The 27,079-nt window shown below is 53.1% G+C and overlaps 1 protein-coding gene across 1 annotated transcript; it reads left to right on the top strand.

Annotated features, from left to right (window-relative positions):
* Window positions 1-761: 761 nt before the first annotated feature.
* E2F2 (E2F transcription factor 2) lies at window positions 762-22,967 on the top strand. Its single transcript, XM_037032896.1, has 7 exons — window positions 762-1,313; window positions 6,596-6,701; window positions 8,518-8,737; window positions 9,504-9,662; window positions 13,237-13,351; window positions 15,187-15,379; window positions 19,697-22,967. Exons 1-7 carry the CDS (start codon window positions 1,062-1,064, stop codon window positions 19,966-19,968), a joined length of 1,317 nt encoding a protein of 438 aa, XP_036888791.1. The 5' UTR covers window positions 762-1,061; the 3' UTR covers window positions 19,969-22,967.
* The last annotated feature ends 4,112 nt before the right edge of the window (window positions 22,968-27,079 follow it).

Here is a 27,079-nt window from a genome sequence, read left to right on the forward strand (position 1 = left end):
CTCCCAGCCTCTCCATCTTCACCGGGAAGATCCGCATTACTCGACCCAGGATTGTTATATTAAATCCAACAAAACAATGCATGTAATCTTCTAGCAGAGTGCTTGGCAACTGTAGGCGCTCAATAGATGTTAGTATCGCTCGCTAAGAGATATAAATGTTAGGCTCCGTCCCTTGTCCCCCACCCCTCTCTGCTGCCAAGAAAGAGAATAGATTCCTGGCCTTCATTTCTCGAGAAAAGGACAGAAATGCATGTATGCTAGCTAGGCAACCATGCCAACTAGCAAAAGACCCCCTCCGCCTGGGTGATGTATTGCTGGGTCTGGGTTCAGGTCAGGACTCTGTTGCGGACCCACCCCCAGGGAATTCGGGCCTATTACCCAGAACACTCCGCAGTGCTCAGGTGCTTTCGGCACAGTACCGGAACCACCCAGTCGGTTTCTCAAACGACAGCAGGTGTGGCTGTCTCTTTAAGCAGCCAAACTCCTGTTGCAATCACCGCCTACGGGGGGGACGAGTCTTTTCCGGGAGGTGGAGCCTATGCTTGTTGCAGCGACCAACGGAAGCGCGGCATTTTCCGCGGGAGATCCGAATTTCGCGGCACGCAGTTTGGCGGTAAAAAAAAAAAAAAAAGAAGAAGAAGGAAAAAAAGAGGCAGAGAAAGGCTCAGGGACTACAGAGCAAGGCGAGAGAGAGTCCGTGCAGTCGGTCCTCTTACCCCGCTCGAGCGCATCACGTCTCGGTCCAGCCCGCGGGTACGCCAGAGACCCCCTAGGCGCTGCACCCTAGGCACCGAGGCCTTCAGGGGCGTGGGGCGGTCGCGGGTCGCCGCAGCCCTTGGGGCGGGGCAGCCCCAGCTCCGGGGCGATCTCCAAGCGGAGATCTCCAAGCGCTGTTCTGCTGGGCCGCGGGCCAGGAGGGGAGGGTCCGGCCTTGCCCCGCAGGCGTCCATTGGCCGCTTCCCTGAGCCTCCGCACCATGCCGCGGGCCCTGTGAGTCGCCGCTGGCTCTGGAGCCCGCTGGTGCCTGCGGGCGCGCCAGGAGAGGGGGCTCTGCGCTCGCCATGTTGCGAGGGCCCCGAGCCCTGGCTCCGGCCGCTGGGCCGTCCCTGAAGGGGTTGCCGGCGATGAGCCCCACCGAACTGTGGCCGCCCGGGCTCCGCAGCCCCCAGCTCTGCCCGGTCACCACCACCTACTACACCTCGCTGTACCCGCAGACTGTGCCTCCGGCAGCGGTGCCCGGCACCTGCCTCGACGCCACCCCCCACGGACCGGAGGGCCAAGCTGTGCGATGCGTGCCGGCTGGCCGGTTGCCGGTAATTCTGGGGACCCCTTCCACACCCCACTAACCGCTTCCCTCTGTGCTTTCCGTTTGTGGTCAAGGAGGGACAGGCGCCTGGGACCCGGTTTGAGTGAAGCAGGTGGAGTTTGGGGAGGGAGAAGGGGAGCTTTCAGCTTCCACAACAATTCACTGCCCCCCGTGGAGAAGAGCCCTTGATTTTCCAACTTGAGGTGAAATAACATTGGAATGGAGTGGAATGAACACTGGGTTGAGAGTGTGGAGATCCATCCCGCCATCCCTCGTGCACTATGTGACCTTGGGGAAGTCCAGGGAGCCAACTTTGTTGTCATTCATTCATTCTTCATTCATTGTTTGGCTCAGTAACCGGTACTGGGCACCTGCTATTATGCTGGCACAAAGCTAGGTCTGCGGATACTGTAGGGACTTTAAAATGGGTGGCGGGGGTGGGGGGTGTCTTCTCAGTCGACTTTGGCTTGGACAGGCTCCAAATCTTCCATCCAGCCAACTCCTTCCTAATTATGTGCCCTGGGTCCTCCCCGCAGGCCCAGTCTTCCCTCCCAGACAGCCAGTAGCAGGTGCAAGTTGGGGGTAGCTCCCTGGGGTTCCTGTTCATATGGACTGTTCCCTCCTTAAGCCCCCAAGCCTGTTGCCAGGGAGAGCCCGAAGTGTGGCGCACTGGGCACAAGGGTGTGTGTTGTGGGAGTGGAATTCCTGGCTGAAGCCCATGAGAATCTAAACAACCATAGGGTGAGGGTGGAGTGGGAAAAGCCCTAGGGGAAGCGGGGAGGTTGGAGAGCCTGGTTTCTGGCCTTAACTGCCACTAATTCACTGTGTGTCCTTGAACAAGTCTTAGCCCCAGTTTCGTTTTCTTGTAAATGTGTATGTGTGTGGAGTAGCTGAGGAGCTAGCTCATCTCAGGTCCCTTCCAGCTCCAGGTGCTGGCTCCAGGAGGTTTGCTTAATTGTGAGTTGATGAATTAGGTACAGGTTGAGAAATAGTCAGACCTGTGTCAATCAACAGGCACAGACCCCGGCCATTTCTGGATGCAGGCAGAGCCTTCACTCCCTGCTACTGGAATCGTGCTTGGCTGTATTTAGGCTTTGCCCTACCCAGATGCCCTTCCTCATGTTATTTCCAACTAGGAGGGAGAAGGTGGGAGAGCTAGTCCCATTTTATAGGTCAAGCAGTCAATGATAATTGAGACTGGGTTCTGCCTTGTGTTCAGCGTTTTACAGCCTAAAACAATTTTGAACCCTGTGAAGCAGATAGCAGTAGGGGGAAACTGAGGCTCAGAGAGGGGATGCGACCTGTCCAAGGACATACAGGGAGATGTATGATGCCACAGGTCGGTGGTCATCAGTCTGTTCTTTGCAGCCTTGACTTTGCCCAGCACTGCTTGACTTAGAAGCTAGGCGCATCCCAGGAAGGGGCTCAGTGGCTGGCCCCGTCTCCTCTGGCCAGCTGCTTTCAGGCTCCCAGGCGGAGTTTCGGTAACAGCTGTGGTTTTGAACTGCTTCTCTCCCAGAGGAGCCCGGGTGCATCTGTCTGTACCTCCCTCCAAGAGGGGCTCATTAATCACAACAAGAATGGCTCTCTTTTACTGAAGCCTGTTGGGTGCCAGGCACTGCTTGGCACTCTTCGAGTTCGTTATCTTGGTGAAGATGCCTGGGATGAGGCATCTTACAGATGAGGAAACTGAGCAGAGACGTGAAGTCATTCTTCCAAGTAACAAGCCAAGAGGTGGTAGAATCTCTTCCCATCAGACCACTCAAAGGCCTACCAAGCCCAGAGCTCCCTCTTGCCTGTCAGCCCTCAGATGCCTGGTGCCCCTGGCCCCTGGGCAGGCCTTGGCCCCCTGCTTACTCATTCGATAGGGTGTGACCTGGAGTAGCTCCAAACCCAACCCTGGGTGTGGCCGCTTGCTTTGCGGCCAGGCTGCAAAGTGCAGGGTGAGCAGGATTTGTCAGTGAGCTGCTGTTTAAAGGGACCTCAGGCACTGCCTAGGGATGGCAACCAAGTTCAATGGCAGAATGAAGAGCAGAGCCCAGGTCTCTGCACTCTCTGTCTAGTGCTTTTTCTGCCACTCTGTGCAGAAGGCTTGGGATGGTTGTCCGCTGGGTGGCTGGCTGCTCTGGCCAGACAATGCACTGCAGGTCTTCGTACCTGCAGGAACCTGGGAAGAGGGCGGGATTCTGCACTGTTCTTTTTTTCCTTTGAATTCCTCTGTATTTTCCAAATTTCCTCTGAGAACCATGAAAGAAAGTGAACATTTTGACGAACAACCCTGCAAGACGGGTGGGATGAGGAAACGTAGGCTGAGAGTCAAGGGTGCAACTCCCACGCTGGGATCTGGATGTGGGGTTGTGTCTGGCTCTCTCACTTCTGGGGCTGCATTAGAAAGGACCTCTGTTCTTCTCCCTCAGGACTGGCTGGGTGGCTTTGAATTTTAACCAGGCCTTTAAGAAGCAGCCCAAGGGGCGGCCCAGGAGGGCCCGGGTCAGAGCCAACCTGGCCTCTGGGTGTGGTCCCAGACTTTTGCTCTTGGCACATCCCTGTCTTTTCAGCTGACCTCTGAACTTTTCCTCTTCGGGTGCCTCTGGCGCTTTAGTGACAGCAGCTCCCCAAGTGCGCAGAGTGCTTTGCTGCACTGTCTCACCGAATCCACAGCAGAGGTCGAGCGGCTTAGCCCCACTTCACGGGAAGGATGCAAGAGGTCAGCTGTCAGCTGACTTGCTTAGCTCGCCCAGCTAAGAAGCAGGGGAGGAGGGCTAGAGGGGAACCCAGGCGGGCCTGGCTCCGAGGCTTGTGCTCAGCCTCTCCTTGGTCCTCCTCCTGGGCTTGTCCTTAGCCACTTCTGCTCTGCAGGCTCAGGAACATCCACACGCTGACATTCCTCTGGGCAGCACACAAAGGTGTCAGAGATCTCCTTGGGTGGGGGACACTTTGCTGCCTAGGGACTCAGTGCAGGATAAGGGTGAGAGAGTGAGAAGGGAGGGGGGCTGGTGTGCGTGCATGCGTGCGTGCATGTGTGTAAAGTGATGGAGGCAGGTGGGTATAGCCAGGCCTTGGCCCAGATTCCCGCAGATTCTGAGGGAATGTGTGTGGGATGGAGCTGAGGAAGCCTGCTATGTGGCTTTGGCATCAGTCAGTCCTGGGTTCAAACCGGCTCTTCCCTTCCTCTGTGTGACCTTGGGGCACGTGGCTTAGCCTCTCTGAGTCTCCACTTCTCTACCAAGAGAGATTGCCAACACTGATGTCTCAGGACTGATGAGCATGGGACAGGCTCTTCACAGGGACTCTCTTTAAGGTCCTCCCCCATTTCTCCCCACTCTGCAGGTAGTGAGGTCCTTCCTGGTATGTTCTGCCAGGTAGGGGAGGTAGGTGGGGCTGGGAGATTCTGGGTCGCCCCACCTCTGCCTCCAACAGAACTCAGCCTGACTTCCCTTCCTTTCCCTGCCCTTGGCATTCCTTTTGAGGACTGGATGAAGGATTCTGGGATCAGTAACCTTGATCAGGATCGATAAAGGCCTTGGAGTTTGCCGAGTCTCAGTTACTTTGGCTGTAAAATGGGAATGAGTGGTGTTGGGAAGATTCCATGAGGTGATGAATGTTCAGGCCTGGACCAGAGCATGTGGAAGGTTTCAGCAGATGATTGGTCCTTTCTCTAGAGACAAGATGGGGCCAGAGCAGGTCATCTTCCCTAGAATCTAGGATGTCACCAGTTGGGAGGTTAGAAAATGAATATTCCAGAGAGACTTCAAGAGGAATGAGCAGGGAGGCATTTGGACCATATCCACATCTGGGTAGGTGTGGAGGAGAGAAATATTATATCTAGGTTCCTCAAAACAAGGAGCATTGCTCCTTGAATCAATCCAGGAAGACTTCCTGGAGGAGGTGTGTAGGGGGGAGGGGAGCGTAGAGCAAGAACTGTCCTCACCTCCCACACCTGCCAGCCCAGCTGTGCTCAGTAGCGGTTAGAACTCTAAGCCCTGCTGAGCATGACTTCATTACCAAAAGTTAAAATAGGCCTCTCTGTCCCAACCAGGGTAGGTAGGGGTGACTGGTTGGGACAGAAAATAGGAAGAGCATAGGCTCAGTGACCCCCAGAAGTGTGTGCCGAGGAAGAGGCTGAGATTGGATTTTGGAGTAGGGACTGTGCGTTTCCTGAACATCCACTACATGCTGAGCCACAAGCTGAGCACCCTGCAGAGGTTATCTTGAGTTCTTACAGTGGCCCCTTGGTGGAGGTATTTTTCTGCCCCATTTTACAGAGGAGGAAATAGGTTGCTAGCTGTGGGGCATTTCTCCGAGTCGAGTTGTGTGTGCCTGTGAAGGAGCTGGGAGGTGCAGGCCCAGGGCTCTGACTCCAGCGGCCTAGTGCCCCAGTGCCCTAGCCCTGCCCCTGCCCAACCCTAACCAGCAGGACCGAGGCCCCTTCCGGGCCAGCGCAGCTTCTGGGCCTAACTGGGGCTGGCGGCAATGGGGTGTAGAGGAGCAGATGGGTCTGTGGTTTGATTTCCCCAGCAGGTGTTTCCCAAGCTTGGCGGGAACAGGGAGGGGGAGCAGGGGACCTCAGCTGCTTGTCCTTAAGACATAGGGGAAGGATTCATTGTCTGCCCGCCTCCACTAAGAAAGAATGGCAAGTGGAGTCTATTCAGGAGGCCCTGGAGCCCTTGAGCTGGAGCCCAAACATCGGGGTGGGGGATGTTTGCACTGCTTCCCCATGTGGGCACCTCCCTGGGTTGTGGCATCAATCCAGGAAGTCCCCTGGGCCTGGGCGGATGCCCAGCCCCACCCTGATAAGGGCCAGCTGTGGGGCCGTGATGGGCACCCAGTATGGCTGGGCCAGCTGCTTGGGGCGGGGCGGGGTGGGGTGGGGTGGGGGGGTGGGGGGTGCTCTCCCCAGTCTGATGTGGCTTAGGCCCCACCCACTCCTTCCTGCATCATCCTCTGTGCATAGGGGGTGGGGGCAGATGTAGAAGTGACCTTGTAGCCTGTTACTAAGGAATTCCGACCTTGTGGTCAGACTGACTTTGGTAGGGTCTGCACGTGCCCGGGCCTCAGAGGATGGGAGTGTTGTGCGCCTCTCACAAAATAGGACTTCCTTCCCCTGAAAGGTCATTTGTCAGGTCATTGATATTTCCTCACCAAGTACAGTGATATTTCACCAGGACTGGGGGTAAACTGAGGCAGGAAGTAGCTGCTGGTGGCCTCAGTGCTTCGGCCCCAGGTTGGGGAAAGGCTGGAGGGGGAATGATTCTCAAACTCTGCCTCTCTCTCTTCTCTCTCTGCAAGGCCAAAAGGAAGCTGGACCTGGAAGGGATCGGGAGGCCTGCGGTCCTGGAACTCCAGACTCCCAAGAGGAAGCACATTAGAGTGGATGGCCTCCCCAGCCCTAAAAGTGAGTGGTACTGATGGGTCACCTGGGGGCAGGAGACTGGGGGCGGGGTGGCCAGGGGCCCAGGGCAGCAGCCCTGCCCAAATCATTAGAAGTAATATTTGTAGCACACTTCCTGGTGCATAGAACCGTTTGCTGAGTGTTCTCTCCGTGGATCCCGCCAGGTAGGTAGGATTACCCCCCTTTGACTGATAAGCGACTTGAGACTGAGAGCTTGTGTGCCTTGCCCAAGGTCACACTGCTGACAGGTGGAGACAGGACTGCAGCCCAGTCTTGTTCTGCTTCTCTCGCCCCTCTGCCCTTGGGTGCCAAACAGGGTGAACGACAGTCTGTTTGGGAGCTTACTGTTTTTAAAGTTTCTTAGTCCAGTCTGACCTTTTCTCTGAGAGAATCCGGCTCAGAGGGGAGCAAGTTCTTCCCCCCGCATGCACACAGAGAGCTAAATAAGTGATTCAAGGGGAAGTGAAGCTGGGATTAATCCAACTCATGCTACCTCTGAGTTTTTCAAGATCCAGGGGCTGCCCAGGCAGCGACTTCCTAAAGCTAAGTTGTAGAGATTTTCCGCCTCAGTGTTTGCAGTCATTCTGATTAGGGAGGGAGTTTCAGCCCCTGTGTTAGGAGGGAATGCTGATTTTGGGGGTCAGAGACCCAATAAAGAGAGTATATGACTGGGTGGGAAGCACGAGGCTCAGGAATCTGGGGGTCCAGGCAGAGCTGTGCCCTGACCCAACTGGCCATTCCTCCTGTGTGAACCTTGGGTGTCTCATCTCTAAAACAAGGTACAGCTAGATCGTGAGTAGCAGAAAGTGTCCTTCCCTATTGATGGGTAGAAGCTGCTCAGAGCTCTTTATGGAAGGATCCTAAGTGCATTGATCCATTAGTGATGCCTGCCCTGAGTGCAGAAGTTAAAAAAAGCAACCTGTGTGCCAAATACTTGTCATCTTTATGTTAAGGGATCCTAAGGTCCCCTTCTAGAGGAATCTGAGACTCTCTCAAACTCAGTTTCCTGAACTAGTTTGGACACTAACTTGCTGTGTGACTTGCAAGTCACTTGGTTGCAAAAGTCCTCTTGTGGTTTAAGATGCTGCAGCTGAGATGTGGTCTTGTGACATCAGCTTCATTAACAAAGGGACCTTTTTCACGAACCTGCCCCACTGGAGTACATAGAAAGAAAAGGCAAGTCTGTAAGAACGTTCTCAAACGCAAGCTTGTCATTCGCTCCCTATCCTAACTCCACATTTCTGATATAACAGGCGGGATAGGACAATGGATAAGAGGGAAGGCTTACATTTACACTGTGTGGATTTAAATCCCAGCTTTGCCACTTTCTGGCCAAGTGAGGTGAGCATGTTTACTTAACCTGTCCGTGTCTCAGTATACCCATCTATAAAATAGGGATGGTTATGCACCAAATTTTTAGGGTGTCGTAGGGATTACATTCGTTGTGTATGGAAAGTCCTTAGCACAATGACCTACACACAGTACACGTTTGTCATTGTCGTCATCGGTGGTGGTGGTGATGGTGGTGGTGTGGCTGTCCTGAGCTATGGTGGAAAGGTGCTCTGTACCAGGGGTTAGGACGCTTGGTTTGAGCCCTGACACTGCCCTTGACTGTGAGACCTTAGCCAATCACTTTCGCTCTCTAGGTATGAGGCTCCCTGTTTGGACAATGGCAGTGAGTGACCCCCCGCCTCACAGTGCTGTGTTGCTGGAAAGTGGGGGCTCTTGTGAAGGCTGGTACTGAGTGGGTCCCGGTCCACGGAGGAGGCTCCTCAGGCTGGCCTTCTCTCAGCACTGACCACGCCCCTTCCCTCCTCAGCACCCAAGTCCCCCGGGGAGAAGACTCGGTATGACACATCCCTGGGGCTGCTCACTAAGAAGTTCATTTACCTCCTGAGCGAGTCCAAGGATGGGGTCCTGGACCTGAACTGGGCTGCGGAGGTGCTGGACGTGCAGAAGCGGCGCATCTATGACATCACCAACGTGCTGGAGGGCATCCAGCTCATCCGCAAGAAGGCTAAGAACAACATCCAGTGGGTGTAAGTGCCTGGCCTGGGGCTGGCGGCACCTGTGGGTGCGGGTGCCGCAGGGGGAACCAGGAGCAATACCCAGTGGGTGTTGAGGTCGGGGGTGGGGCTGAGAGCAGCATCCAATGGGCACAAGTGCTCGGAGCAGACCACGAGCAACATCCACCAGGCTTATAATCTGGGGGCAGAGCCAGGGTACTAAGACTGGAGCGGAAGAGCAGGTGTACATGCTGGAGCCGTCCTGGAGAGCATGGTGGGGCAGTGTGGAGGACTGCATCCTCTTGAGTCAGAGTCCCAAGATTTCCCTCTTCTAGTGTAGGAAAGTCCCCTGGTTGCTGAGTGGTAATAACCTAAGCTCCTCGTGGCTCAGAGATGTGAGGACTCCAGGCTCCTCTCCTCACTTCCACAAGGTCTTAAAGAGCAAGGTCTTCTGGCCTGAATCCTAAGAACCCAGGCAGGCGGGTCAGGATTGAGGTCATTCTATCTCCCTGCCATTGCGGGAGGCTGGGGCATAGGGTGGACAGAGTTGAAAGCTTTCTATAAGTAAGGTCACGCTCTGATTAATTTCTTTTCCCTGACCCAACCCCCAAACAACAAGGTTTGGTGGCTGGCAGCTCCCTGGGAGCTGATTTGCACAGCCCAGGAGCACCACTGCACACCACGTGAACGGTCTCGTGCTGGGGTTGTGCACCATCTGTGCAGCTGGGCCCAGCGGCCCTTGGGCTGGGGCCCCTGGGTGTGGAAGGAGACTGACACTGGGGGGCTGCTCTGTTCCCAGAGGCAGGGGAATATTTGAAGACCCCACTGGGCCCAGGAAGCAGCAGCAGCTGGGGCAGGAGCTGAAGGAGCTGACGAGGATGGAGCAGGCCTTGGACCAGCACATCCAGAGCTGCTCTCTGAGCTTCAAGCACCTGACGGAGGACAAGGCCAACAAGAAATATCCTCTTTGGTTGGGAGAAGGCTGTCGGGCGTGGGGGCCTGTTGCACACTCACATCTATCCAGAGTTGATGCGGCGCCTCCCTCAGGGTCTGGCATATCCGTGTTTTCCTTTCCGGGTGGCTTCTCCTCTTGGTTCTACTGAAGTGACTTTCTCATAGTACAAGTAAGACAAGTGCATTTCTTTAAATCTGCAAAGTGGAGAAAAGAAAAAAATAGCTGCCACTGCAACAGCACCATTGTTCTTGAACCTCCCACAGGTTATGGGTTTTTTTTAAAGAATTTATTTATTTTATTTTATTTTATTTTTAATATATTTTATTGATTATACCATTACAGTTGTTCTATTCCCCCCCTTCATTCCCCTCCACCCGCACACTCCCTCCCCCACCCTTCTCCCCCCTTAGTTTATAACCACGTGTCTCAAGTTCTTTAGGTTCTATATTTCCCCCACTATTCTCACCCTCCCCCCTATCTATTTTCTACCTACTATCTATGCTATTTTCTGTGCCTTCTCCCCCCTTCTCCTCCTCCCACCCCCCTGTTTCTAACCCTCCATGTGTTCTTCATTTCTATGGTTCCACTCCTGATCTAGCTGTCCTCTTGGTTTGCTTTTGTTTTAGGTGTGGTTGTTAATAACTGTGTGTTTGCTGTCCTTTCACTGTTCATATTTTTCATCATCTCTTTCTTATATAAGTCCCTTTAGCATTTCATATAATAAGGGCTTGGTGATGATGAACTCCTTGAACTTGACCTTATCTGAGAAGCACTTTATCTGTCCTTCCATTCTAAATGAAAGTTTTGCTGGATAAAGCAATCTTGGCTGTAGGTCTTTGGATTTCATGACTTGGAATACTTCTTTCCAGCCCCTTCTTGCCTGTAAGGTCTCTTTTGAGAAATCCGCTGACAGTCTGATGGGTACTCCTTTGTAGGTGACTGTCCCCTTATCCCTTGCTGCTTCTAGGATTCTCTCCTTCATTTTAGTCTTGGCTAATGTAATTATGATGTGCCTTGGTGTGTTCCTTCTTGGGTCCAACTTCTTTGGCACTCTCTGAGCTTCCTGGATTTCCTGGAAGTCTATTTCCTTTGCCAGACTGGGGAAGTTCTCCTTTATTATTTGTTCAAATACATTTTCCACTCGTGGCTGTTTCCTTCCCCCTTCTGGTACCCCTATAATCCGGATGTTGGAACGTTTAAAGATGTCCTGGAGGTTCCTAAGCCTCTCCTCATTTTTTTGAATTCTCATTTCTTCATTCCTTTCTGGTCGGATGTTTCGTTCTTCCTTCTGGTCCATTCCATTGATTTGAGTCCCAGTTTCCTTTCCATCGCTATTGGTTTCCTGGACATCTCCCTTCATTTCAATTAGTTTAGCCTTCATATGTTCCTCCAATTTGTGACTGTACTCTACCAATTCTGTGAGCATCCTGATAAATAGTGTTTTAAATTGGGCTTCTGAGAGCCTGGCAATCTGTTGGTCGCTTAGAGTTATTGGCTCTGGGACTTTGAGTTCTTCTTGAGCCATCCTTTGGGCTGTTTGTGCCTGTTAAGTAGCAGGAATGGAGCCCTAGGTTTTCACCAGAGCAGGGCAACTCAGTCGCTGGGTTGTGACGTTGTATGTGGGGGCGGGGTCAAAGAGGGACAATGACTTCCCTCTGGCGCCCGCCACCACCGCCGCGACCCCCACCAGCACCACAGCCACCACCGTCACCAGGGCCACGTGCCCTGCTCCTCGGCACGCAGGTGTGCCACCGCTGTCAGCCCTCCACCACTGGGTTTGCCCCCTGGGGCCTGTGTGGTCCGTCTCACTGCACGCAAATGTGCGACCTTGGTCAGTCTGTTCCGCACCCGGACTAGTTCTGGGCTGCTTGCGCTCCTAGGTCTGCCCTACCTGACCCAGCTCCACTGCTGGCTCCACCTCTTACCGTCCTCGTTGAACTGTTCGTAGCTGTCGGACTTCCGTATAATTCGGTTTTCTGGCCTCTGGGTGTGTGTTAGTTCTCCAAAACTTTTGTTGTATCCAAACTTGGTTGTGGGAGAAGGCACAGTGTTTCCACCTATGCCTCCATCTTGGCAGAAGTCCCAAGAATTTATTTATTTTTAAAGAGGGGGAAAGGAGGGAGAAAAAAAGAGAGAAACATCAATGTGGTGATGCCTCTCCCACACCCCCATACTAGGGACCTGACCCACAATCCAGGCATGTGCCCTGACTAGGAATCGAACCCAGGATGCTTTGGTTTGCAGGCTGGCGCTCAATCCACTGAGCCACACCAGCCAGGGCTACGGGTTATGTTTGAATATAATGTGTGACTGCTGTGCGTGATGTGTATCCTGCTTTTCTCCACTCAGTGTATCACCATGGACAGTTCTGATGTGGGTACAAGTCCTTCCTGACTATTTGGCTGATCCATGTGAAATTGTTGATAGTGAACCAGTTTTCGTCTACAGAAACAGCAGCCTTACACGGTTTAACCTGATATTTATTTATTTACTTATTTTTTAAAGAAGAATTTATTTATTTATTTTTAGAGAGAAGGGAAGAAGAAAAAGAGAAACAACCATGTGTTGTTGCCTCTAGTGTGCCCCCCACTGGGGACCTGACCTGCAACCCAGGCTTGTGCCCTGACTAGGAGTCAAACTGGTGACCCTTTGGTTTGCAAGCCAGCACTCAATCTACTGAGCTACACCAGCCGGGGTGGTTTAACCTCATATTTAAAATGGTTTGAGAATGTCCTACTCAGATGACACTCTGGTTTGTTGATAAGTCCTAAAATCAGCTTTTAGATCTATTCCAGATTTCTGTTTTTACGAAGCAATACGATGGATGCCTTTGTATATAGAATATTTTCCTGACTTCTTACTTATTTCCCTAGGACAGATAACTAGGACAGAAATGATGATGTCACAGAACATGAACTTTGTTAAGGCTTTTTATACATTTTTCCCAAATAGTTTTTACCATTTAATTGTTGTTGTTTTTAAGATTTCCTTTATTTATTTTCAGAGAGAGGGGAAAGGAGGGAGGAAGAAAAGGAGAGAAACATGGATGTGTGGTTGCCTCTTGCATGCCCCTCACTGGGGACCTGGCCCACAGTCCAGGCCTGTGCCCTGACGGGAATCCAACTGGCAACGCTTTGGTTCCCCAGCCAGCACTCAGTCCCTTGAGCCACACCAGCCAGGGCCTAATTGTTTTTTTGTATATGACCTTGTATATTTGGAAGGATGCTAGGCATTGTGAGAAATTTAAAAAAGTAAGACATGTCTTTCTGCCTTCTCTTGTTGAGTGATAAATGATAAGTGACAAATCCACACCCTTGCTGAGGGTGTAGATTTTGAAGCCTTTATGTAAAAACTAATAAAAGGCACCGTTTAAAAAAATGATTTATACCTTTGTTTGCTTTCCAAAGAGATCCAAAGTAGCTTATGATATTAACAGAAGAGGTTACAGTTTTGGGTTGTTTCTAAGGTATAGAAGGCTTGAGGAAAAACATTCAAAGGCTTAGGAGAGGGGGTGGGATCCCTGCCTCGTGGGCTGAGGGTGTGGATTTTGACTTCCCTTAACTCTGCTGCCCCCTACACTGGCCTATGTGACTTACCAGGACATCCGAGCTATTGGCACCTTTAAGGAACAGACAGTGATCGCTGTCAAGGCCCCTCCGCAGACGAGGCTGGAAGTGCCCGACAAGAGTGAGGTGAGCAGGGCCATTTCGTGGAGAGCAGGGTTGGGGGGTCCTGGGCAGCTCTGCGGGCCCTGGCCCTGCCCAGCCCCAGCTCCCCCAGGCCTTGCTAGTAGTGCCCACGGCAAGCCCTGAGCTGAGGCAGAAATGACCGAAGGTGGAAAGGACAACAGATTCTGGCCCGAGGGAAACCTCTGCTTCTGGTTGCTCTCTGCATCCCACCAGCCCCTGCGTGCCTGTACACACGCACACATGTGACCACACACAGCAGTGGTAGCACTCACAAGAATCCTTTCATGCTGACCATGCTGTGCGAGATTAAAGACCGAAATTCTTAACACTCCCTGTGAGGCCCTCTGCACTCTGACCTCGCCAGCCTCTGCTCATGCACTGCCCCTCGTCTTGGCTTCAGCCACCTGCCTGCCTGCAGGTTCCCCATTGCCATAAGCTTGTCCCCAGTACAGGACTTCACACAGGCTGTTCCCTCCGGCCGAAATACTCCTCCCTCTCCCCCTGGTTTACTGCCATTGAGCCTGCAAGTCTCAACTCAAACATCACTTCCACCTAGAAGCCTTCCCTGATCACCCCCAGAATTCATGACCACGTGTGCTTGCCTACCACACGTGACCTCCATTTGCCAGAATCCCTTGGTGCTTCCATGACAATGTTCTGCTTTGTCCATTAGAGTGTGCCCTCCACAAAAAGTGTGTTCCCCTCCTGTAGTACCCCAACCCAGAGCCTCAGTAGTGCTCAAGAAATAATTTGTTTAATGGAAGAACATGAAGATGAATAAGGCCCTGCCTTCACCACCTTGGAGGAGCTCAGAAGACCCAAGCAAGCAGAGGGTCATAGACTGAAGATGGGCTTTGAGGGCCGGGAGGAAGGAGAGTTGGAGGAAGCAGCCGTCAGGGGGGACAGTTAAACTGGGTCCTAAAGAATGAAGAGGATTTTAAAAATCAAGTCATTTACCTACATATAGTGGGTATACAATATTGTATCCGTTTCAGGTGTACAATATAATGACTCAACATTTGCACACCTTATGATGTGATTGCCACACTAAGCTTAGTAATCACCTGTCACTGTGCAAACCTATCCATTGCACAGGATTTTGCCAGTGGAGGGGGGGAGGAGGGTGCTTTGCGAGCCCCGGCCTGGAGAGCTGAGTGCGTGCGGAAGTGGCACATGTGGCTGTGGCTGAAGCTGCTGGTCCATGGTAGACAAGAGGCAGGGATGGGAAAGCCGTGTATCCGGACTCATGGTTACAAGTAGCAGAAAGACAAGTCCACCCGGGGGAGGATGCGGAGGCTGCAGGCCAGGCTGGCTGCAGGGGCTCTCCCATGACTTTAAGTCCACCTCACACTCTCCATCTCTCACTGTGCTGCTCTCTGTGCTGACTCTGTTCCCGGGTGGGCTCCCTGCTTGTAGCAAAGATAGCCTTCGTGATACCAGCTGGGCAACCCCAATGGGAAGGGAGCTTCTGTTGCCAGGCCCTGGGCCTGATGCTGGTTGACTGGCCTGAGTCACGTGCCATCCTGCACCAGTTACTGTCCTTCGGACTTTCTCATCCTGCATCCCAAGCTCACCCATTGGAGCTTGAGAGTGGGGATAGAGGCATTTCCCGAGGGAAAATCCAGGCATTCTCTCTGAAAGAAGGGGGCCTGGGAGCCGGGCAGGTGGAAGCAGCAGATGTCACCACAGGCCAGAAGGGGCAGGCCTCCTTGCCCAGCAAAGGAGTTGAGCTCGCTCTCATGAATGGTGGAAGCCACGTGTGTCCGTCCATGTGCACTGACCCCTGAGTGAGTGTCCAGCTGCCCAGAGCCATGGCATGGCTTCTCTTCCTCCTCCAGGAGAACCTGCAGATATACCTGAAGAGCACGCAGGGGCCCATTGAAGTCTACCTGTGCCCGGAGGAGATGCAGGAACCAGATAGCCCTGCCAAGGAGCCCGTCCCCTCCACGTCTGCCCTCAGCCCCAGCCCTGACTCTGCCCAGCCCAGCAGCAGCACCAACCCTGGCATTCTGGACCCCACGGCACCCCCAGGTAGGGCCCTCTGTCCAGGGGAGTAGGAGGCGGGGAGAGCCACTGGCCCTAGTTCCCTCTTCCACATCAGCGGTTGTTGGGTACCGACCTGCCCAGTGGCAGAGGATATAGTCCTCCCCGGTGTGTGTGCTCTGCACTCTACATGCTATGAAGCACGTGTGCATTGCTGTCTCACATACACATCAGCCTGCACTGGCAGGCCGATCCTGCTTCAGGGCAGTGGGGGGCCTGGGTTTGAATCCCAGCTCTTCCACTTAGCAGCTACGTGGTCTTGGACAAGTTATTTAACCTCTCTTTGCCTCAATTTCCTCATCTGTAAGTTGGTCCTAGTAATGAATGGTATGCACTGCATGGGCTGTTGTGAGAGTCAAATGAGTGGATGCATGAAAGTACTTAGAACTGTGCCTGGCAGTAAGTGCTAGCTGCTGCTATTGTGATTATTGCGGCCACCACCAGTCCTGCTGCTTCTGTGACAGCTACTGAGAGCAGAGCCTCTGGAGCTCAGTAAGCCCACAGGAAGTGGAAACTATAATTTTTTTTTTTGAGGAAGGCTCAGTGCTTTCTGGGGTGATAATAACTAAGGTTTTTGAACCATGACTCTGCCAGGTTACTGGGAGACACTCATTTTCACATTACTCCTCACAGCAATTCTTATGGGTTTTCTTGTTCCCAGGGTAGACATAATCACCTGAGGCAGAGAGGTGATGTGGCCTGCCCGAGGTCTCCCATCTGGGGGACGACACAGCTGGGTCCTGAGCCTTGGTCTCCACATCCCTAGCCCAGTGCTGTCTCTGCGAGAAACAGAACAAATCAGGCGGGGGATCCTGGCTCAGCCTGGGCTGGGAGGTGGACAGTCCAGCTAAACGCTGGCTACACCTGGCAGGAAGTAGCATGAGGCAGCTGCTGGGGAGAGAGGTGGGAGAGGTCCTTCCCAGGGAAGGTGGGCGTCTGGAAGGAGTGGAAGTGGGAACCTGGGGAGGCCCCGCCACCAGCGTGGTTTTTGCTCTTTGCTGGGATCACACTCCAGGTCAGACTGGCAGGATTCTCGAGGCTGTGCAGACCAGCGTTCCACTCTGTGTGTTTTAGCGGCAGAGTTTCCTTAAGTAGAATCCCAGGGTTTAAACAAATGCAGAGCCCTGGCTGGTGTGGCTCAGTGGATTGAGTGCCAGCCTGCGAACCAAGAGTTCACCGGTTCAATCCCCAGTTAGGGCACACGCCTGGTTTGTGGGCTGAGGGTCCCCAGTTAGGTGTGTGTGAGATGTAACCAATCAATGTATCTCTTACATATTGGCTGTTTTTCTTTCTCCTTCCCCCGCTCTCTAAACATAAATGAATAAAACCTTAAAACAACAAAACAAATGCAGAGCTAGAACTGGTCTGCTGCAAGAGGTCTGTTTGGGAGGGTCTATAGCATACAGATTGGGTTCCATTTCTTTATGTAACTCAAGGATTGACACGCTGTTGCCTGCGGGCCAAATTTGGCCTGTTTTTATATGGTTCATGAGCTAAGAATGGTTTTCACATTGTGAGAGTTACAGGGGAAAAAGAAAAGAAAGTGACGGTGACAAGAGACTGTAACTGTCCTGCAAAGCTGAAAATACTATGGGCCTTGTACAGAAGTTTGCTGACCCCTGATCTAACTCAGCCCTTCACTTTGCATATGAATGAATAAAAGAAGCCCAGAGAGGGCAAGTGACTTCTCCAAGGTCACACAGCAAGTTGGTGGTGGAGCTTGGGCAACAGCCCAGACTCCCAACTCTTCTCTAATGACCTCTCCTGTGTCCTGGCCTGGTCTGGGGACCAGGGCTTCCCCCTGCACCAACCATCTGTCCCTCTGGGCACCTCCCAGTGCCTATCTCCCACTCCAGGCCTGTGCCCCACCCTGTTCTCACTCCACTGTCAACAAGTACACAGCTCTCCAAAGTTCGAACCGCTTTCACTTCAGTTGTCCTTTGAGACCATCCTTGCAGGCCCTGACATTCCGACGTAAACCTAAATGTGGCAGACAGACAGAAGTTAAAATCCGGGGCCTCACCTGCCCCTCGCCTCCCAGGACTTGGTGAGGGTGGGTGAGTCACTTCAGCCTCTTGGAGCCTGCTCCCGTACTCATGACCCCCTCGTGATCATTGGGTGGGCTATGGAGATGACACAGTGTGAGTGTGATATTTAAGAAAGCTTATGTGAACTGGGCACCTACTACGTGCAGTTTGGGAGGCGCAGAAGTGAATGTGAGCCACTCAGTGTGGTGGAGGCACAGATGCTACAGAGAGCAATTCTCTGGAGAACGTGGGAAACCCCGAGAGAGCGAGAGCAAGGTCCGGCCTGCGGCAGAGGCTCTCACGGGTCCTGCCAGCTGCTGCCCCGTGCAGCTCACTGAGGGGGACCCGTACTTTCCCTGTGGTGAAACGGAGGCGCTGGGGGACCCAGCTGGTGAGGCAGGGCTGAGATCTGAGCCCACGTCCTCCCGACTCCTGAGCCAGGCCTCTTGCTATAATACCTGCAGGCCTCTGCAGCACAAGAAACAAACATTTGTGGGTTTTTAAAAAAAATACATTTAATTGACTTCTTTGAGCTTCAGTTTCCCCATCTTTTTTAAAAAGATTTTATTTATTTATCTTTAGAGGGGAAAAGGAGGAGAGAGGGAGAGAAACATCAATGTGTGATTGCCTCTCATGGGTCCCCCACTGGGAATTGGCTGCAACCCAGGCATGTGCCCTGACTGGGAATCGAACTGGCAACCCTATGGTTCACAGGCCTGTGCTCAATCCACTGAGCCACACCAGCCAGGGCCAGTTTCCCCATTTTTAATAGGGGTAACAACACTGACACTTGAGTGTCATGTGGAGGTGACACCTGCCTGCCCTTGAGAGCGGAGCTGGGCCCTGTAAGCCCTTGGTGAATGGGAGCCATTGTAACTGTTGACGGGGCAGTGACAGACCCAGTGCGGGGTTTTTGCACGCCAGCTGTGCTTCACCTGCACTTGGCATTTCACCCTCTCCACCACCCTCTGAGGTCTGCGTCACCACCCCTGGTTGGAGGTGAGGGCATGGGGGCTCAGCCACATGAAGTCTCTTCCTCACAGGCACTCAGGCACGCCAGCCCGGTTGCACTTCCAAAGCAATCCCTTAAGTAGGTAGGGCCTTAAGGAATGACTTGAGTGCTGAGAATGCAGGCATCGGGGTGCACTGGGCAGGGGAGTCCTGGGCCCTACTCCACGCCTCAGTCGCAGATCACCTTACCTCTGCATGAAAGTGGACTTGGTGTCCGAAGGCCGGCTGATGACCAGTGCAGCTAGAGTGGTTGAGCTGGACCATGGGAGGGAGGCAGACAGGGGCCTGATCGTATCCGGCCTTCTCAACCCTTGTCAGAACTTGCATTTCATTCTAAGTCCTTTTATTTAAAAAAATATGTATTTACTTTTTTAGAGAGAGGAGAAGGAAGGGAAAAGGAGAGGGAAAGAAACATTGATCATTGCCTCTCACATGCCCCCTACTGGGGACCTGGTCCTCGCTGGGAATCGAGCTGGCGACCTTTCTGTTTACAGTCTGGTTGGTGCTCAGTCCACTGGCGACACCAGCCAGGTCTCTAAGTTTTTTTTATATCAGAGCACAGATGGCAAGGGACAAAAGTTGAAGCAAGGTGGCTGGTCAGGAGTGGTGTGGGTGAGAGAGGAGAGAGCAGGACAAGGACCACAGCGGTGGAACTGAAGAGGGTGGGCAGCTTGGAGAACTCCCTTGGTTACGGAGAGGAGCTTGCAGCTGGGTTGGATGCGGGGGAAATGGGCTGGATTCCAGGATTCTTGGGCCTTCCGGCCCAGCCCACCGAGTGGGCGGTGTTGGTTCATTCCTTATGACAGTGAGCCCAGGCCACCTTTGAGAAACTGTGCTCCGAAAGGGGGCAGTCACATGCGCTGGTGACTGGAGTCGTGAGGCCAGGGGAGGAGAGTTTGTCAAAGACGGAGTTATCAGATCTGTCCAGGTGTGGACGGGAATGGTCTGGTAGAGTGAGAGGAATTGATGACGCAGAAAAAAAGAAAATAATGTCAGGGACCCCATAGTGAAAGAGGGTGGGTTCTGAGAGCAGGAGACCCCTCCCACTGGGAGAGGACAGAGGAGAGTGTGGGAGGAGGAGGGCAGCTGCTAGGGCTGGTGCCAGGAAAGGGAGGGTGTCCTGTGCCGTGCAGCGTGCGGGGGGTGGGAGAGAAGAGAAGGGCACGCAGTCGTCCAGAGAACTGGAGGGCTGCTCCCATGCCCTGGGGCCTGGCCAGAGGCTTCTGGGCACCAGGGCCAGGCCTGATCCTTGTCTGTTTGTCGCCAGCGCCATCGCTGACTTCCCAGCAGGAAGGTGTCCTGCCACTGCCGCCATCCCTCGTCCCTCTGGAGGCCACCGACAGCATGCTGGAACTGCCACACCCACTTCTGCAGCAGACGGAGGACCAGTTCCTGTCCACAGCCCTGACAGACAGCTCGCCTCTGATCAGCTTCTCTCCGCCCTTGGACCAGGACGACTACCTGTGGGGCCTGGACCAGGGCGAGGGCATCAGTGACCTCTTTGACTTCTATGACTTTGGGGACCTGCTGATTAATTGAGTGACCCTGCCCACCCCCAGCAGCCCTGCCACTGTCTCTACCTCCTCGCAGATGGACTGACAGGCCCTCTGCCTGCACTGGGACATTGGCCACAGGTGTTACCCTTCGAATACAGGGGTCTCCTCTCCTTTGTGCCCTCAGCCCCCGCACCAGCCGAGGCTGCCTGGGAGGGTCGTGGAGGGTGTGGGTGAGGATTGTGCCAAGGGTTGAGTACGGTCCTTCCTGGTGGAAGCCGGGCCTCCGAAGGCCCCTATAGCCTTCTGACCTTGCACATGAAGGGCCGCAGATGAGCTGACTAGGTCCAGGGAAAGGCCCTGCCACGGCCTTCTGAGGGGTAATTAGGACCCTCAGTTTATTGGAAAGCACTTAATGCCTTGTGTATTTATTTCAGGTTGACTTTAGTCTGTGTATCTTCCTTGAGTTTTAGCAGGATGTGTTCCGGTCAGGCTCCTCAGGCAGGCCCACACCGGCCGCTGTCCAAGGGCAGCCCTGGGCTTGCAGGCACCCAGGCAGACCCCCTGGCCCCCCCACAGCAGTGGCAGCTGGGTCTCTGAAGCTCCATCCCATCTGCTGGACCGTTCATTGCACTTAGGTTCCTAATTCTAGTAAGTGGCGGCTGCAGGCCCAGCCTTGGCTGCCTGGTCCCCTCTGTCCCAGAGGTGGTTGCAGGGAGCCATCCCAGCTCAGGCAGCGCTGAGGCCCCTGAGGAAACAGGACCAGCCAATTAAGGAGCCTCCCTCCCTGTGGAATTCCTTATTTCCCTCCCTTAGAATGTAAAAAATGGTCCTCCGGGGAGACGCTGAGCAGAGCTGTGGAGGACGGGCGGACAGGAATGTGGGAGCAGGTTGAATGGCCGTCACAGGTACTGCCCCTCCACTCGGGCCTCTGCCTGGGACGGGGGCTGTTGCACACTGAGGACCTGGGAGGCAGGCGCAGCGGCACCGCAGAGAAGGGTGAGGTAGGAGGAAATTGCCAGAACACGCCCCTCTGTAGCTGCCGGCATCCTCCCCTTCTCTCTCCTTCCTTGGAAAGATTTTGGGGTTTTTTGCCTTGTTTGTTAAAGGGGGTAATTCTTTAAGGACTTCCCTTCCCCCCAGCTCGCACATGGACCCCCAGGGACAGAGGTGACCAGGACTTGATAGTATGTTGGCTCCTTTTGTCAGGAGTGCAGAAGTGACATAGAGGGTCTTCACTGCAGACCAGACCAAGCAGCTAGATCCGGAGTTCTGAGGTCTTTGGCCTCCCCCACCCTCACCCCCAGGGGCTTGACCATCTCACATTGTCCCTGTAGCCCAGTTGGGTGGGGGGCTGTCGGCTCTCCTCCCCACCCAGCCCGGGGTGGGGTGCCTTCTGGAGGGAGGCGGCCCAGGGTGGTGGTCTGAGAGGCCCACTCTCCACCTCAGGGAGCTGTTTTCTCAGGGGCTCAGCAGGCAGCACTTTGTTTTTCCTAAGTTTGTAGCATTAAGCTAGTTCATAGTATGAATTCAGCCTCGTGTGATTGCTCTCGAAATGATCTATAGGCATCTGAAGTTTGGGAGGTGGGTGTCTTTGGGGAGTGGGGTCCAATGTGACTAATGTCCAGCTGGGGGCAGTTGTGCCTTGTCATTTGCAGGTCAAAGGCATCCAGCTCCATAAACAGGGCTAACCTATAATTTACAGAAATGCCTTTGGTCTCCCCTCCCCCACAGCTCCACAGGCTTTCATTGAAAGTCTGTTTTGCAGCCCAGCCAGCTGCCCAGGACCACCTCGGCCCTCGCAGGTGTGGTCCGGGCCTGGGGGGCTAGAGATGGCCGAGCTCTTCACTGGGCTGCTGTTTGGCCACTCACCATCTCTGAGGACAGGCATGTTTGATTTTCATGCCTTGGGCTCTAACTAGAGCTCTCTCCTAGAATTAAATCAGAAAAAAGGAGTAAGAGGCCTGCAGGGTCCACTGGGAATGAGTTTAGTGCTGAAATCTGGCCAGAATACAAGCTCCTTCTCCAGATGCCCCGCAACAGGGTTGGGCTGAGGGGCTGCCCCTTGGGCCCATGGCCCGTCACCTGAGCAGCTTCCTCGGTCACCTCCTATGTGGTCCCCTGCCTGGCCCAGGGGCTGGGCCACCCAGGCCCATTCTCAGGCTCAGTGTAAGAAACAAGTTTGAGCCTCTTTCATACCAGTGACACTTGAAACGCCCCCAAGTTCACTGACGTGCTTTAAGAATGCATTTTTGAGGGGTATTTTTCCTTTAGGGGCTGGGGAAACATTGAAACTAGGGCAGAAGAAAAGCCAGTTTCTCCCTAAGGTACGTTATTTCTGCCAGGAAGTTCCTCAGCCCCAAGTCACCTGTGTCCCCAGGGACATCAAAGACTCAGGGCCCCAGGGAACCCAGTAGTATTACATAGTTTGATAGAGTCAGGTTCTAAGAAATTCCTTAAAACCAGGGACATGCACCTGTGTCCCTTCCCGTTGACAGTGTTGGCTGGACCAGAGTGGCGTCCCCTCCCCACCGCAGAGCTGGTCTGACCAGCACGGCTGCAGGAAGAAGGGAGAGGAAGCTCGTTAAACTGGCTCTGGGAAGGTTCAGGCTTCATTTTCTCCTCGCAAGTGTTTCGAGCATCAGCTCTGCAGTGTGTAGTGTCTTTAGTGAAAGAGGTTTCATGTCCTGTGTCTGAGCCTTGTGTGGCTTAGCGCATTTGAAGTGGAAGCCTTTCAGGGTTGTTTACAAGCAGCTGTCTGGTTCTCGTCATTGTGCTCCAGGGTCCCCACCCTGTCCTGGGACCCTGTTCTCCCATGAGGACCCTCAGTAACCAGAAGCCTGGCCCGCCTGGGTGAGCGAAGAAGCCTGGTGCGAGGCACTTGGGTCCCGAGGGCGAACAAATCCGAGGGAACCCGGCCTCTGTGCGGGGACTCTGGACGGGTCACTTACTGCCGACCTGCTTTCGCCCTGGGTCCAGCTTTGATGAGCGCCGTGTGAACCTCCCTGTGTGTGATAATCGGGCATTAAACAGCAACTCTGGCGCCTGGTCTCTGCTGTGCTTTCTGAAGGTCATTACCATTGTGGTTCTGGTTCCACCAGGCCGGGTGTGGGGACTATCTGACCAACTGGCTGGTTTCTCCCTTTTCCATACTAGCTTATTACCGAGCCTGAAATCTCACCATTAAGACCAAAAAGTCAGCTGCACCCTGATCTAAAAGGTGAGCACATTTCCTGCTCGGCCGCCATCACCTGTCACCTGGGCTATTTCAGTAGCTTCCTTAATATTCTCTCTGCTGCCCACTCTTCTCCATTTCAGCCCCTCTGGCAGTGGTTTTCCAAGTGTGGTCCTCAGACCAGCATTACCTGGGAGCTTGTGAGAAATGCATATTCTCAGGCCCCACTTGAACTGAAGGAGGAACTCAGAGGTTGGACCCAGAACTACAGCTTAATAAGCCCTCCAGGCGCTTTTAACGCAGCTGAAGTTTGAGAGCCACGTCCTCTGCTACCCCGGAGAGCTCCTCCTCAAACAGTTCTGATGGGGTCGCTCCCCTGCTTAATGGATAGCTCCTCTCTGCCCAGAGCATGAAATCTCTCCCTTTGCTTGACCAGAAAGTCCATTTACAACCTTATGACTGGCTTGCTCCAATTTCCCAGACCCACTGGCCACGCCTTGCCACTCAGTCACATGGGACTTCTATATTAGTTCCCCAAAACAATACGTTTTCTCTCTTCTGGGCCCTTCCGTGTGCTGTGCACTCGCTCAACTTGGCATGCCCTTCTTTTCAGCTGAACAGGCTCCTGCCTATTCAAGGTCCAGTTCAAAAGTCTTCTCTTTGTAGTTTTCCTTGACACTAACATGTAACCTTTAATACTTTGCACGTGGATATGGTTATTTTTGCTCAGCAGTGGGGAGAGAGAAATGAATAAGAAAAGTCCCCATCCTCAGGATGCTCACAGGACAGACATAAAAGTATAATCACAAATGACATTGCAGTTGTAGTAATATACTTTATAGCAGTTGGGGGGGTTATTAGGGAAGGCTTCCTGGAGGAGGTGATGTCCAAACTATATCTTAAAGGATAAGCAGAAGTAGCCTGGAGTTAGGGCATATGGGGACATACGGGAGTCCTCCAATCCAATCAGAGTGATCAATGTATCCTGTCCTGTGGTCCAGCAGACAAAGGTGGGTATCATGGAGCTCTGCTTGCTGCTCCAACTCTGCCAGTTTGGAGCCTGTGCGCTAGGAAGGTCCAGTGAGTCAAAGAGGTTGACACAGACCCTGAGGGCAGTGGGATGAGGGGGGGGAATAAGGTCTGGGGGTCCTGTTAGGCCATAGAGGACTAACTGACTAATGAGATGGGCCTGGAGCTTGACATCAAGAATCTGTTTACATGGCCCTGGCTGGTGTAGCTCAGTGGATTGAGCGCGGGCCTGCAAACCAGAGGATCGTGGTTCGATTCCCAGTCAGGGCACATGCCTGGGTTGCAGGCCGGTTCCCTGCAGGCCAACTCCCAGCAGGGGACACACGAAATGCAACCATACATTGATGTTTCTCTCCCTCTCTCCTTCCCCTCTAAAGATAAATAAATAAATAAAATCTTAAAAAAAAAGAATCTGTTTACATGGAAGATAGAAAACACCAGTACATATGTCTGGCTCTGGCATCATTTGGAGTAAAAAACTCTTTTTTGAGATTTTATTTATTTTTAGAGAGATAAAGGGAGGGAGAGAAACATCAGTGTTTGAGAGATGTATCAATCAGTTGCCTCTCACATGCCCCCAGCTAGGGACCTGGCCTGCAGCCCAGGCATGTCTTGACTGGGAATCGAACTGGCAACCTTTAAGTTTGCAAGCTGGTGTTCAGTCCACTGAGCCACACCAGCCAGGGCTGGAGTGAAAAACTCTTGAATGCAAATATCATTCTTGATGGTAAAGTATTAGACACAAGACAATGACACCTCCTATCACTCACTTCTACAAATTGACGTCTTCCTGCTGATCCCAGACAAAGCAATAGGACCAAGGGGGTTGGGGGGAAGCCCAGATCCGACAGCCCCCAAACCCATTGCAGTTGGGTTTGCAGACTGTGGTCTCCTGGACAGGGTCACTTACTTGTCAGACGTTTATTGAGCATCTGCCTTGTGCCAGGGTTGGGGGGCCATAACCATTGTTCCTGCCTTGCCGAGGCCGTCAGCATGCTTGAAGAAACGGCTTCCTCTTTCCACGAGCGGACCAGGCTTGGCAGACACGCGCCTGCCACACACATGCCTGACGTACCTTACGTTTTGGACTGTGACCGGAAGGGAACACCAGGCCTCGCCGGGGGTCTAGAGGAGAGTTTCTCACAGGCCCAGCAGACAACAATACTATTTTACTATGTAGACTCATATATTTTGTTTGCCTGTTGATCCTTCCATCAACCCCGGGAGAGAGAACAGGTAACAAAGCTTGGACAGTTGAAGGGCCACAAAACAAACCCAGAGAGGGTCTTCACTCATTTGCTTTACAAATACTTTACCGCCTCCTTCTACGCAGATGCATCTCACACTTCAGCACGCAGCAGAATCACCACAGAGCTTGTTAAAAACGAGTTGTGGGGCCCCATCCCCAGAGTTTCTGTTTCAGTGGGTCAGGGGCGGGGCCTGAAAATGTCCATTTCTGCACATTTTTCAGGACAGGCTCCTGAGGTCATGGGCACCCTACTTTCAGAACTCTGCACTAGACACCTCCCCGCAATGAGATTCAGGCGTTCCACCCTGTGAAAAAGAAAGAAAACAGTCCTTACCCCCGAGGACCTTATAGCTCAGTGGCTTTTGATAGGCATTCGCTCAACCAAGCAGGACTGTGCGTGCATAATGCCATCAGTTTTCAGGAAACTCCGTGAGCTGGATATTGTTATAGGCCCCAGTTTTACAAACAAGGAAACTGAAACTCAGGGAGTTTAGGTGATGTCCATGTGGTTACAAGGAAGTGACAGAGCCCAGGCTCCGGGTCCCCAAGAGTCTCTAGTTAAACTGCACCTAAATGAGCGATTTAATGGTGTGTTAGGAATGCTACCATCGAGAAAAGAATAGGTTGACTCAGGAGCCCAGGGCTCCATCTATGGAAGAAGGAACTCAGAGAGGTCACATTGGGGTTAGACCTGAAAGAGACCTTTGCCAAAGGACAGGGCGGGAGAAGACTGTGCAACAGGCAGAAGGAAGTGCTCTGGGGAAGGCCAGGTGGTTCCACAGTTACAGTGTATAGAACAGGGTGACCCAGTAAATCCCAGTTCACTGGTCTCAGATTCACACCAACCCTCCTGTGACTACAGTGGAGAGTGGGAAAGTGACCAGCAGGATAGGATGCCCTGTGCATCTGCTGGCCGGTTGCTGTGTTGACTCAGTCAAGACCACACAACCCTCCTGGCACACATGCGTACACACACACACACACACACACACACACACACACTAACGGGTGTGTTTTCTTCAAAGGGATCACTCACTGATAGATCACCAAGGCAGGTTATTTTCCTGTCAGGGAGACTACTGCCCTCTGGTGGCCACTTTGATAAATGCTGAAATTGGGGGTGGAAATTACCCTTTATTGAAACTGTTAAGGATCATTAAGGACCAGGATTTATTTTTTTAATCTCCCAGAAACCTTACTGAATAGGTTTGTTCTAATTGAGGATCAGACAGGAGGCGTTACCTTCCTAAGGCCACCGCTGGAAGCTGTGGACAGGATCCTGAATAGGGTGAAGCAGTAGCGTGAGCCAAGGGAGGCACCTCGTCTGCCTCACCCTAGCCCCAGCCCGGTGATGGACGGGTCCTGGAATTGGGCCAACCAAACCCCAAGTCTTAACCATCATGCAGCTTAACCTTCTCACTGGCACTGAGGAGGTTCCCTTTTGACCTTGGGTGTTTCCTCTGTGACTACAGTGCTAGATGCTGGGGAGACAAAGACGCGCCCCTTTATCCATGAGAGCATAACTTATGTCCTGCACATGTAAACTGTGAGAAGACTGCTTGCTCCGGGAGCAGCAAAGGAAGTATACTGTGTGTGTGTGTGTGTGTTGTGTCCTAACCCCACAGGTCTCAGGGACGACTGAAGGCAGAGCACCAGCCACAGCACAGGGAGTCTCCTTCCGTAGGCAGTGTAACCCCTGAGGCA

This window comes from Sturnira hondurensis, unplaced genomic scaffold (assembly GCF_014824575.4).
Source record: "Sturnira hondurensis isolate 20B ecotype Veracruz unplaced genomic scaffold, ASM1482457v3 Scaffold0021555, whole genome shotgun sequence".
In the NCBI taxonomy this organism is placed as follows: domain Eukaryota; kingdom Metazoa; phylum Chordata; class Mammalia; order Chiroptera; family Phyllostomidae; genus Sturnira; species Sturnira hondurensis.